The sequence below is a fragment of the Bos taurus genome, chromosome 4 (assembly GCF_002263795.3).
Source record: "Bos taurus isolate L1 Dominette 01449 registration number 42190680 breed Hereford chromosome 4, ARS-UCD2.0, whole genome shotgun sequence".
Classification (NCBI taxonomy): Eukaryota; Metazoa; Chordata; class Mammalia; order Artiodactyla; family Bovidae; genus Bos; species Bos taurus.
In genome coordinates this window covers 32,905,963-32,919,618 of record NC_037331.1, presented here as the reverse complement: position 1 = coordinate 32,919,618, position 13,656 = coordinate 32,905,963, and the positions used below count along the sequence as shown (strand labels likewise).

General features: G+C 41.0%; 1 protein-coding gene across 1 annotated transcript in view; it reads right to left on the bottom strand.

The window, feature by feature from the left end:
* Positions 1-13,656, bottom strand: part of ABCB1 (ATP-dependent translocase ABCB1) — a 103,132-nt gene that overhangs the window by 63,040 nt on the left and 26,436 nt on the right. The window contains 3 exon segments of the mRNA XM_024991021.2: positions 5,142-5,313; positions 5,749-5,940; positions 8,229-8,289. Coding sequence (XP_024846789.1) covers positions 5,142-5,313; positions 5,749-5,940; positions 8,229-8,289 — 425 coding nt within the window.

Genomic DNA, 13,656 nt, shown 5'->3' with positions numbered 1-13,656 from the left:
ATATAAATGGAGCATAAGGTATGTGACCTTTCGGGACTGGCCTTTTTCACCAAGTGCAAATCTCTAGAGACTCATCCAGGCTGTGTGTGATCAGTACTGCTTTCCTTGTATCACTGGATGTACCACAGCTGCTCAACCAGTAACCTGTTCAAGAGTGTCTGGGGTTGTTTCAGTTTGGGGCTATTACCGATACAGCTGCTATGAACACCTGAATACAGATTGAGTGAATACACGAACATAGTCTCTCTTAGACAAATGTCCAATACAACTGCTGGACTGTACGGTAACTGCATGTTTAGTTTTGTAAGAAATCGCAGACTATTTTTTCAGGCTGAATACCATTTTACACTCCCACCAATAATGAGTGACCCTGCTTCTCTGCATCTCAGCAGCATTTGGGGTTTCACTTTTATTTTAGCCCTTCTGGTAGATGTATAATGGTATCTCATTGAAGTTTAATTTGCTTTTCACTGACAACTAACACTGTTAAACAACCTTTCATGTGCTGACCTGCCACCTGTATAACCTCTCTGATGACGTTTGTTTCTCTCTCCTGCCCATCCCTAACTGGTTCATTTGGGTTGTTTTTCTCCTTAATATATATATATATATTATTGAATATAGCTGACTTCAGTGTCTCAGGTGCACAGCAAGGTGATGCAGTTATACATAAATACTCATTATTTTTCAGATTATTTTCCATTACAGGTTATTACAGGATATTGACTATAGTTCCCTGTGCTATACGGTAAACCTTTGTTGCTTGTGGCATATTTATTTTTTAGTTAGAAATCTAGCATTCTATTTATACTACGTCAAACAAGTAAAATCAAAATGTCATAAATTTTTTCAATTAGGCAAAAGTTTGTAAGTTTTCTAAAAAATATATATTATCCATACTATTTATATATATGTAGACAAAAGCTTTTCTACTATGCCGAAAAAGGCTTGAGAAAGAACATCAAAAAAAGAGAGAGATGGAGAAATTGGAAAAGATAAACTAAATGAAATGCCAGCACTGAGTAAGAAATAGAAAATGAAACAACTGAATAAAATTAAAGATTATACAGTCCAGTGGTTTTGAAACATGGTTGCTTAAAAAAAAAAAAAAGAAAGAAAAGAAACATATCTGGAACTCTGGAGGAAAAAAGCAATACCTGAGCATTGGTATTTTTCAAAAAATTCCAAGATAATTCTAATATGCATCTTGATTTTAAAAAGTGATTACAGGTATTTCTATTAAATAGTAGTTTTGGTGATTTTTTTTTAACTATCAAATTTTGAGAATTCCTTATATATTAGATAAAGACTAATCCTTTGTCAGATATACGACTTGCATGTTACTTTTTTCCCAGCTTTTAGCTTGTTTTTTCATCTCCTTTACATGGTTTTCACAGAGTAAGAGTTCCCGCTTTTGGGGGAAAGCAGATAAAGTCTTCTTTCTTCTAGGGGAGGTTGTATAAAATTGGTGTCAATTCCTCTTTAAATGTCCAGTAAATTTTTCCAGTAAAAGTTGCCTGTGCCTGGAGAATTCTTTTTCAGGAGCTCAGAACTTACAGAATAGATTTCTTTAATCACTATTTCATCTTAGTTGTTCTGGATATCACAATATTCATAGGTGACATAAAAATCTACTGGTATCAACATTTTACCACTTATAATTCTGGGTTCAATCACCAAATATGATTTAGAAATCTCCTGGGAAAAGAAAGGCCCAAATTCCTGCTCTTTCTGTTGTTCCTTTTCCCTTCCTGATGCTCCAATATGCCTTGTATCACTTTCCTTCTGTTTGAAGAATTTCATTTAGCCAGTTTTTAATAGGAGGTATGCTAATGGAAAGTTCCTCTATAGTCTTCCATGATCTGGGAATGTTTTTATCTCCCCCATCATTCCTAAAAAATACTTTAACCAAGTATCCACAGTTGACAGGTCTTTTCTTTAAGCACTTAAAAAATACTTTGCCACTTCCTTCTGGTCTTTATGGTTTCAGATAAGAAATATATTGTCATTCAAATTGGTGTTCCCTGTATGTAATGTGCTGTTCCGGAGAAGGCAAGGGCACCCCACTCCAGTACTGGAAAATCCCATGGACAGAGGAGCCTAGTAGACTGCAGTCCATGGGGTCACTGAGGGTCAGACACGACTGAGCAACTTCACTTTCACTTTTAACTTTCATGCATTGGAGAAGGAAATGGCAACCCACTCCAGTGTTCTTGCCTGGAGAATCCCAGGGACGGGGGAGCCTGGTGGGCTGCCGTCTATGGGGTCGCACAGAGTCGGACACGACTGAAGCAACTTAGCAGCAGCAGTAGCAGCAGTAATGTGCTATTCATCTTTAGCCAATTCCAGCTTTTTTCTTTGTCTTTAGTTTTCAATGATTTAACTATGATGTGCTTTAGCATGGATTTCTTTGGGTTTATCTTGTTTGAGGTTAGCTTAGCTTCTCGGACCTGAACGTTTGTCTTTCACAAACCTTGGACATTCTCAGCAATTACTTCTTACAATATTCCTTCAGCCTTACTTCTCTCCTTTCTTTTGGGACTCTGGTGGTCACAAATGTTCTATATCGTACTACTGTCCCACAGGTCCCTGAGGCTCTTTTCATTTTCTGTTTCGTGCTGGGCGACTTGTATTGTTCTATTTCCAGTCCACTGACTCTATCCCGTCCTCTCCACTCAACAAGAGTAGCCCCTCCATCGTGACTTCTGTTCTACGGCTGTACCTTTCAGTTATCTAATTCCATTCTGTCCTTTTTTCTTAATTTCTTTTTCACTGCTGATATTTTCTATTTCCTTTTGTTTTAGGATAATTTGTAATTGATTAGTGAAGCATTTTTCTGGTGACTATTCCAAAATCCATGCCAAACAATACTGACATAGGAATTGTATCAGCGCTTGTCAGTTAAGTGTTTTTTTCTCATTGAAGTTGTGATTTTCGTAGTTCTTGGTATGACAAGTGGTCTTCTTTTAACTATTTTGGGTGTGATATCTATTATGTTAGGAGACTCTGGGTCCTATTTTAAAGTCTTTTATTTTAGCAAGCAGTTACCCTTTGGGGATTTAGCATATAGTTCTTAACCTACTTCTGTGAGTTGTGGGTCAAGCAGCAGTTTTACATTCACTGTCTGTGGTATTACTTTCGTCAGCATGGTTTGTCTGCAGTTGCTGGGGCCCCTGCTTCTGCTACCTGAGGGAGTGAAAGTGTTCTTAAGGTTGGACCACCTCATGTAGGAGTAGGAGTAGTTTCCCCTCCCTTTGGTCCTTAGCTGACCCAGTGTCTCTGGGCGGGGTTAGAGAATTGCGTGCAAAGATCAAAAGAGGCTTTTTGGAGTAGGAAGCTTGCTGGGGCCAAGCCTCTTCCTGTTCTGCCTTCTTGCCCCGGTGCCTCTGAGTTACAGAACAGAGCCTCAGAATCACAAGGACAAAGCAACTTCCTCCACCAGACCTCATTTCTTTTTTAATAAGACTGACGACCAGACAATTGAAGCCTCCATTTATTAAACAGTATCTGAAGTAATGCACAATTAATTATTAAAAGATTAACTTACTGCTTTTCCCCCTAACTTAACTAGAACAAACATCAATACATTTTAGAACAGTTTTTTAGCAAATACTAATATGAAGAATCTGCCTAACCTTCTAGTAAACAGAAAAATCAATTAACACAAAGGCTTTTGCCAAATATTTCAACAGAGATGCAGTTTAGCCACCAAGAACACCATTCAAACATTGTGTTAGTCTGAACAATAAATTAATAAGAGTTCTCAGAACTTCAATTTCTTCCTCTGTTAAATGAGATAATGTCTACACTTTACAAGAACATGTATTTCGTGCCTTTGAGGAAGAAGATAATATGATGGAATGAGGGGGAAAATATTCTGTAATATTCTACAAACTTCTATTTCATATATAGAAAATATTATAGCTAAATGCTGCAAAAAGTGTAACTAACATTTACTAATTTCGGGGGAGATTAAGATATGTTGTTATTTTATACTCTGAAATTCCCTGGGATTTTTTAACCTAAAAAAAGTGGAATCTGGGTAACAAGGTCCTATTGTATAGCACAGGAAATGGTATTCAATAGCCTGTGATAAACCATAATGGAAAATAATATGAAAAATAATGTATATATATGTATATCTGAATTACTTTGCTGAGCAGCAGAAATTAACATTGTACACTAACTGCATTTCAACAAATTTTTTTAAAAAGAGAAAAAATATGTATTTGCCTGACACAGTAGATACTTTAAAAAATGGCGGTTACTGTTTATAACAGCAAAACAATATCCATCCCACAGGGTTAAATTTTTTAATTTCTTAATACAGCCTGATTTGTTTTGTGTTAGGCTTCGGTTTGCTTGGCCCTCCGTTATTCTACATCCTTTTGCCATGTGAATGTGTAGCGCTGTCTCTCATTTCTCTTTTTCTCTAAGAAACTACATACCAGGCCAATCTCTCCATGGCCACCTACACTTACAGGAAATCAATTTAGAATGAACACCACACCCAGTCTCAAGAGAAAGGCCTCCCTGCGGAGGTAGGAAGGGCCATTTGCATTTTTGCTTTCGTGACAGAGAGGGAACCACAGACCTCAGACGTACATGCATAAGGGGCTAGAAAAAACCTCTTTTTAAAAAACTGTCTTCACACCAATGGACTTAAGTATGTACAAACACAGAGCCATTGATAATGCTGACAAAACTGTTCTGCCAACAAAATAAATAAAATCTACAAAAACACTGACATCAGTAATGGTAACTGAATGGGACTTACGCGTTAGTCACTGAACTTGAAGCTCTACTTGTGAACATGGAACTGTCTACCGGGAAACACAGCTCTCCGAGAGCCGAGCATGCCTTTTGCATGAAGGCAGAGAAGGAGATGGGAGAGCTCCATCTCTCCCTTCCCCTAATAACAGCACAGAGTCTGGGTGGGGACAACTCAGTGAGGTCACAACTGCCTATTCCCACTGATTGTGAACAGAAGATTTAACACCAAGATATTTTAGAAGATTTAACGTCATCGTCAGTGTCAGGGTCATCATGTGACAGAAACAGCCTTCTACTGGAGGAGTTGTGGAGTGTTTTTTGAGGGTGGAGACAGTTTAATAGCCTGGATTCATAGGCTTCACACCTACCTTTGCCCAGATAGCAGCTGACAGGCCAAGAACAGGACTGATGGCCAGAATCACAAGGGTGAGCTTCCAACCTTCTGTAAATCCTATTATAAAACCGGTGAAGAATGTTGCCATTGCCTGAAAGAACATTCCGATTTTGTCACCAATTCCTTCATTAATTTTGGAGACGTCACTGAAAGAACAGTGTTAGAAATAAACATCAGGATTATGAACACCAGAACCTTTTTCCTGAAGCTAGTTGAGTGTTTGTTTGTTTGTTTCAGTGGGGGGTAAATCAGTTTACATCTAGGATTTTGCTCAGGAACGTCCCCAGCAAGTATCATGTCACCGCCCTAATGCTCACTCCCACAGGATGTCTTGGGTCTGGCAAGTCCAACCCCTCATTCACTACCAGTCATGCGGGACCTCTTCATGCCCTGTCAGGGTTGTGGGAACGAAAAGATGCATGAGGCACGATCAAGACTCAGAAGGAATTTAGTTTCAGAATTACTTCTGAGGGATGGGCATTGCCTCCAGGGATTACCTCCTGACAGATTTTATGACCTCACTTCCATTTTAAAAGAATAAGAAGCACACGTCAGAGTTCAACACACACCCAGGTACTTACTCTGTGAGGCGGGTGTTAAGTTCTCCAACGTCATGCACGTCAAACCAGCCTATCTCCTGTTTCATGATGGCATGAAAAAACTGTTTTCTGATTCTGTGTACTTGTCTTCCAGCGGCCAGACACCAGAACGAGACCTGGATGTAAGCGGCAATAAGCACGCCAGCGCCAATTCCAGAGTAATAGTAGGCGTACCTGAAAAGCAACAAGAAAGCTGCACACACGCCACTTTCTCATCCATGCACTGTTCCCAGCAGACCACCCGCCCTGCCTTTCAGTCATCTGGCAATCTTGCCCTCCTTCAAAGCAGAGCTGATGGTCAGCATCCAACTACGGCCACCCTGGTAGAATGTCATGGTGAAGTGTGCTTACTGTTTTGGCTCAAATCCCAGCTCTTAACTGCAATACAGGCTGACTTCACCTTTCCAAGTCCCAGTTTTCTAACTGGCAAAATGGAGATAAGAACTGTAACACAGTGGGACTTCCCTGCGGTCCAGCAGTTAAGACTCCATGCTTTCATTGCCAAGGGCATGGGTTCAATCCCTGATTGGGGAACTAAGATCCCGTATGCCTTGTACCATGGCCAAGAAAAAGAACTGTGACACAGTAATATATAAAAACACTTGCCTCTGTGCCTGGCACGCAATTAGCATGGAGAGAACGCCAGTTATTGTGAAAGACGTGAGTGGTGCCTAAAAGCATCACAGCATTAGGTGAGGTCTACCAGTGTCATCCGCACACCTGGATTACCCCGGTATCAGCTGATGAACACTGGGATGGTTTCTGCACACTGGGGAATGGAAAGAAGGGACAGAACTTGCCAGAAAGTGAAACCAAGAACCAAAAGGTCACCTGACCTTTTGGGTTATTAATCTGCCAACAGACAACTGAGAATAAAAAATGTTTTTATATCATCTGCCCAACTGGCCATCATGAGTTATCCTGAAATGCTTAATGAATCAAGTAGCAGGCCCCCCAGTTTAAATTCTAATGATAAAAAGAATGAGTATTTTCTAAAACCAGACCCTTGATCAACTAGAAATGCCAAATTTGTATTTCCTTATCTGAGTCTTCATATAGAAAAAAGCAAACAACATATGTGCTTCACTAAGAAATTACTTTTTAGGTAAAAACAAACATTCAAAAATGAAATACAGGATTCCAATATTCCTGCTTTTAAAAGTTCACAACTTGCCACCCTCAAAGAAAAAACGTATATGAATCATGCAGAAACTATAAAAATGGTGATGTAATAACCAGATAGTTGCTGATATCAATGTTCACAGCCTGATGTAAACGTTATCTTCCCCAAGTTATACCTGGTAATGTACAATGTATCAGGGAAGATAGAATTAGAATACTAAATTTTAGTTAATAGATGACTCAATATTTTTTATCCAAGTGTTAATGATACAGCAAGAGATAGCTAAAAAGAAGCCTCATTTAACAAGTGGAATGTGCTTTGAAAATGAGCTAAAATATTGTAAGCCACCAGTCTACGTTTACTCAGAAAAAAATACCTGTGTTTAAGTATTTATAAGATGATTACGGGCTTCCAGAGCGGTTCAAATGGTAAAGAATCCACCTGCTATGCGGGAGACCTGGGTTCGATCCCTGGGTTGGGAAGATTCCCTGGAGAAGCTAACAGCTACCCTCTCCAGTGTTCTGGCCTGGAGAATTCCATGGACAGAGGAGCCTGGCAGGTTACAATCCATGGGGTCACAAAGAGTTGGACATGACTGAGAAACTTTCACTTTCAAGATGGTTATAAGACACTGTTTTTCATCAATATTAAAAAAGTGCCTCTCCATAAGAGTATCTGGAGGTGTTTGCTTCTCAACTTTCAAAATATGGTCAAATATGTCCATTTTCTTCAAACCTTCTAGAGTAGGATTAGGATTAGGATTACAGGATAATGTGCAATCATTTTCTTGTGAATCACCAACTCATACCTTTGGACATGTTTTATAAGCAGTTCTGAGAGCAAACTTCAAGGTAAGTAAATCATTAATGAAAGCTTCCAAAGTAAGCTGAGGTTAAAAGGACTATATTTATTCTGGAATGTCTTGTTTCATTGTTCAGAATAAGATGCTATATTTAAAAAAATCCTGTTAACTGATCTCATTACATCATGACTAAAGCCAGCCAAGAAGGAAACTAATAATACAAAGCCATTGCAAATAATGTGATTCTTAACTGCATTTTAAACAAGCCCACTTTGAACCCCTCTGATTTCCCTGCAGATGATATTCTATATTTACCAATGCATACATCAGTCTGATCCAGGCTCAGCCTTCACCTTAGAGTGTCTTATGCAGCAAATGCTTTTAAGAAAAAAACCTACATTGTATCCTCCTAAAAAATGAACAATGATGTTGCTCCCCTCAAAATTTTGAATCTTTATTATAATAGTGCAAAAATTTTAACATTACAATTGGATTAAGACAGAAAGATTTAACAATAGTAGAAAAATGTCTACTTACGTGGTCATTTCCTTCTCCAGCTTCTTGCCATACTCTGTTCTGACTATAGTACCTAGTTCACCTCAAAACAAACACACACTGTTATGTCTCTTTATTTTCCATTAAAAATATGCATATAAATAGAACTTCCTCCACAGTCCAGTATTAATAATCTGCCTTCCAATGCAGAGGACGTGGGTTCAATCCTTGGTCAAGGAACTAAGATCCCATATGCTGTGCATGACAACTAAGCCCTCACGCCCTGGAGCAGGCATGCCACAACTGGAGAAGCCCACATCCCCAACAGGAAAAGCCCACGCACCCCCCAAAAAAATCCCACATGCCGCAACTCAGACCCGGCACCGACAAATGAGGAAATTTCAAAAAGATAAGCATATAAAAATGAATCAAACTTGTGTCACTTAACAACTTACACAAAAATGGGTCGAACTAATTTAATTGCAATTATCTATAAGCATCAGGGCATCTGTGCAAATCCTTTACTACTGGATGTGTGCAACCACACACAAAGTTCAGCGAAGCTTATTTGCGCGAAGAAAGCTGCATTGATTAAGAAGGAGTCTGTCACCTGAGATACTAATGATCCCTGGATTAAAATGTTTTATGAAATACCACTCCAAGAGGACATGGAGAAAAATCTTTTCTGTGGGCTTTGTCCTGATAAATATCAGTGCAGACTTGACCCTAAACCCATTTAGTATTTCAAACTGAACACCATATTTCTTCAGTTTTTATTTTAAAAATGTAAGATACAAAGAAGACTGTAATAAACACCAGTATTATGCAGTATTAGCAGATGTTAACATTTTGGGACAAGATACATTAAAACTCTAACACCTCCCTCCAAACACACACACACACACACACGCACTAGCCACTATTCCTATTCTGGTGTGAATTTTTTTCAGATTTTATTTTCTATATGCAATTTTACACATACATCAATACACATACATGCTTATTTTAAAAGACAGAATCACAGTTCACATTCAGTGGCCAATTTTCCATGTCAGTACGTGTGTATATGGGGCCTCCCGGTGGCTCAGTTAGTGAAGAATATCTCTGCAATGTGGGAGACCTGCGTTTGATCCCAGAGTTGGGAAGATCCCCTGGAGAAGGGAATGGCTACCCACTCCAGTATTCTGGTCTGGAGAATTCCATGGAAAAAGGAGACTGGCAGGCTATAGATCGTGGGGTCGCAAAGAGTCAGACACGACTGAGTGACTTTCACATGTGTGTGTATGTGTTATCTTTGTTTTTTCAAAGTTGCATCTATTTCAGTTGCTTCCAGTCTTACTGTTACATGCAATGCCACATTAAACATACCTGTCCACATACATGGTGAATATTTTTGTAGTATACATTGTCATAATCAAGATGGCTGGATCAATGCAGAGAGCACACTTTAAATCTTGTAATCATTTCAAAAGTTACAATGCAACATAAGAGGGCCTAGTTCAGCTGAGTGTGCTCTTGACAGGTATGGGAAAGAAGAGGAAAAGTTTTTCTGGCAAAGAGAACAACACTGCATGTGTGAAGAATGAGTAAGCTGCTTTGGCAGGAGTATGGGTGTGTTGTGTGGATGGAAGGAGGTGGATACATGATTGAAAAGATCATCTAGGTTCCCAAGGTATGGTATATAAAAACTAGTAGACATTATGTGTATATGAGTGTACATGTATATATGTACATGTATATGTGTGTGTGTATATATGCACCTACATATACTTTTCTTCAGATTCTCCAACAGATTGAGTAGAGTTCCCTGTGCTACACAGTAGATCCTTGTTGGTTATCTATTTTATATCATACATGATAATCCCAACCTCCTAATTAATCCCTCCCCAACAAGAAAAGTCAAATATTTAAGTGTAGCTTTTATTTTAATAAAATACTTGCTTAGATTCTTGACCACTTTCTCCTCTGGCTTCCAGCACCTCATCCTCCTCATCCTCCCATAACTCTGATCCCTCTCTCTTAGTCTTATCCACCAGTTCCTCATGCCCTCTCCTCCCTCCATGCTGCTGCCTCTCAGAATTTTACACTCACTCCCAGGGTGGCCTCTACCACTTGCGCAGCTTCAGTGACTCCTGCATCTGTCTGGGCGCCACTCAAATCCTCTCCTTCCTCATAGCTAATGTCTGGTTCAGGTCCCCATTACCTCTTACATCTGCTCTAACAAGAGCTTCCTAACTGGCTTTTCTAATCCCATCAAGTCTTTATCTTGCCACCACATCTTCTATTTGGGAACAAAAATATAATTATATTGCCTCTGTTAATAACCTTAAATGACAGTCCACTGGATAAAGGACAAAGTCCAAGAGCCATACATGCCCTATTAATTCCTTTACAATCTTACCACAATAAGCCACACAATGACTTTCCAGATTTTTTTTTTATCCCCACCCTTTCTCCTCATCCCAGTAGCTAGGGCACTGTGCAGCCACCATCTGGGGTTGGGGGTAGGGGGCGAGGATACCACAGCATAAAACGAAACAGAGCCCAAGTCTGCTTGATCATCACATTCCTGAAGCCTTTGCCCTTGGGATTAGAGAGGAAACAGGGCATGACAAAAGATGCTGCTTCAATTTCATGAGACCAAGCTCTGTCCTTTCAGACGAAAAGCTACTGTCCACATACTGAGATGAGATGGAGGGGAGAAGTGCTGACAGCTTTCCTCCTCTAAGCCCTCCTTCATTCTCCTCTCTCTACCTGGACTGCCTTTTCCTAGTCTTTCTCCTGGAAAAGACTGGTCCTTCACGCAGGAGCTCAGTATGACCTCTTCCTAAGTGGCTTATCTCCAGCAGGGTGACTCACAGGGTTCCAGAGTAACTGACACACGATTCAGCTGACTAAGTCAACCCTAGAACAGACACGCCACGGACACACGATTCAGCTGACTAAGTCAACCCTAGAACAGACACGCCACAGTTCATACCCATCTCCTCCTGCCGTTTCCACGGGTGTGAGCGCCTGAGAACACGACTGTGTCATTTACCTTTGTATCCTTGGTGCACAGCCTGCTGCTCTGTCTGCTGTACCTGCGCCTGTTCCAAAGACCTTCAAGGATTTCACAGAGCCAGCAACACGCAGACCATTTGTAAGAATATGCCAACAATCATTCTGTTTCGTACATGTGTCTTGCATATTGTGGGGTTAAACAGAGATACAGCAGACCACCACCTTACTACCTGGGGTAAGGAAGGCCTTTTCTAAAACCAAGCAAGACCACAAAGAAACCTACCACTAAACAGGCTTCTGCCTGCAATGCAGGAGACTCAGGTTCAATTCCTGGCTCAGGAAGTTCCCCTGGAGAAGGAAATGGCAACCCACTCCAAAATCTTGTCTGGGAAATCCCATGGACAAAGGAGCCTGGCGGGCTACAGTCCATGGGGTTAGGGTTACACGAGTCAGACACGACTTAATGACTAAACCACCAAACAGTGTCCAGCACCACAACTAAAGACTTCATACCATTTTGGAATCACATTTAATTACATTTTTATCTGACCCAAATATCTCAATAAGTTTAGTAGTTTTAACTACTGAACGCTTAATAACAGTGTAAAGACAAGTATGTGACATGGATACATCTGTGATTTCCTAATTGGTAAAATTAGATTATGTTATAAAGGGGTTTTCAAACCACTTTGCACAGCAGGCTTTGTTCTGGATACTCTGGACACAACTCAGAACGAGAGCGCCGCTTTTTCTAATCTCACTGGATTCTATGTGAGTAGGAAACCCTTTCACTATCAGACCCCAAACTGCATGTGACAGGGTACCACTGCTGAAATAGTAAGACAGTTAACTTAAGACAGGAACTTTTTTCTGTTACACCTTTCTTCCCATTTGAGAAGCTGTAATAGCCTGGCAGGCTGCAGTCCATGGGGTTCGCAAAGAGTCAGACATGACTGTGCGACTGAACTGAACTGGATAAACAAGTAACTCAATAAATCAACAAGTGTACTAACTGATAAAAGGGAAATAAAGCAGTGATGCTACAGTAGCTTTGGAGTGGACTGGGGACGAAGGTCTTCCTGTGGGAGAAATGAATGATAAGAAGCTGGGGCAGGTTCTACACGGCCCCTAGCCAGGGAGGAAATGAGAGTGTTCATGGAACAGTGAGAAGGTCACTGTGGGTGGGCTGTACTCAGAAAGCAACAACCAATGAGACTGACAAGGCAGGAGGGGGACATCAGGTGGGCCAGGTGGGCCAATGGAAGACGGATTTATTCCAGGCTATGGAAAACCATCGAGGATAGATGTGACCTGTCATATGTCTGTAAGAGCTCATTCTTAGGGACTTCCCTCGTGGTGCAGTGGCTAGGACTCAGCAATCCAATGCAGGAAGCCTGGGTTCAATCCCTGGCCAAGGAACTAGTTCTCACATGCAGCAACTACGAGTCAGCATGTTGCAACTAAAATCCAGAACAGCCAAACACATTTTTTATTTTAAAGCTCCTCCTGAGAGTGTGTGGAGAACCGGATACTAGAGGGCGGGGGTGAGTGGAAGCACAGAGAGGAATTGGGAAGAAAAAGGATGACTCAGCACGGGCTGCAGCCGGGACAAATGTGGTGGCAACACATGCAGTGACTTCAGCACTGCTGCCAGGTGGTCGGAGAGACAGTTAGCAGAGGTCCTCCCCTCCACCACTTTCAACCAAGGAAGCCTCTCTTGGAGCTGATTTCCCCGGGCAGCATCTACGACAGATATCATTCACACAGGAGGATTCTCTGATCAAAGACATGAGGGAACCACTGCCTTCAATGGCCTGTCAGGTCCGTTCTAGCCCCGTTCTAGCCCAAGAATGCTGTGACTCAATTGTTCCCATCATCTGTGCAGGAAGCTCCATCAGACACAAGCAAGAGCGACTTGGACCTTCTGCTTAGATGATCACTCCCCTCTGGCACTTGCCTGACACTCAGGGTGGCTGGGCTCATTGCAGGTGACCGAGGTGCCTCTGGGAGCCACCGTCACTCCTGGCCTGAAGAGCGGTACCTCGGGGCTGCCCTGCCTGATACACTAATATGTAAGTCCACAGGATGGAATCTTAGGGAGAGAAAAGACCAAATGAAAAGTTGGGTTTGAAGTGTTTGCTTCCATTTTAGGCAGAATTTGACACGTGTACCCCAATGTTCATCGCAGCACTGTTTATAATAGCCAAGACATGGAAGCAACCTAGATGTCCATCAGCAGATGAATGGATAAGAAAGCTGTGGTACATATACACAATGGAGTATTACTCAGCCATTAAAAAGAATACATTTGAATCAGTTCTAATGAGGTGGATGAAACTGGAGCCTATTATACAGAGTGAAGTAAGCCAGAAGGAAAAACATAAATACAGTATACTAACGCATATATATGGAATTTAGAAAGATGGTAACAATAACCCGGTGTACGAGACAGCAAAAGAGACACTGA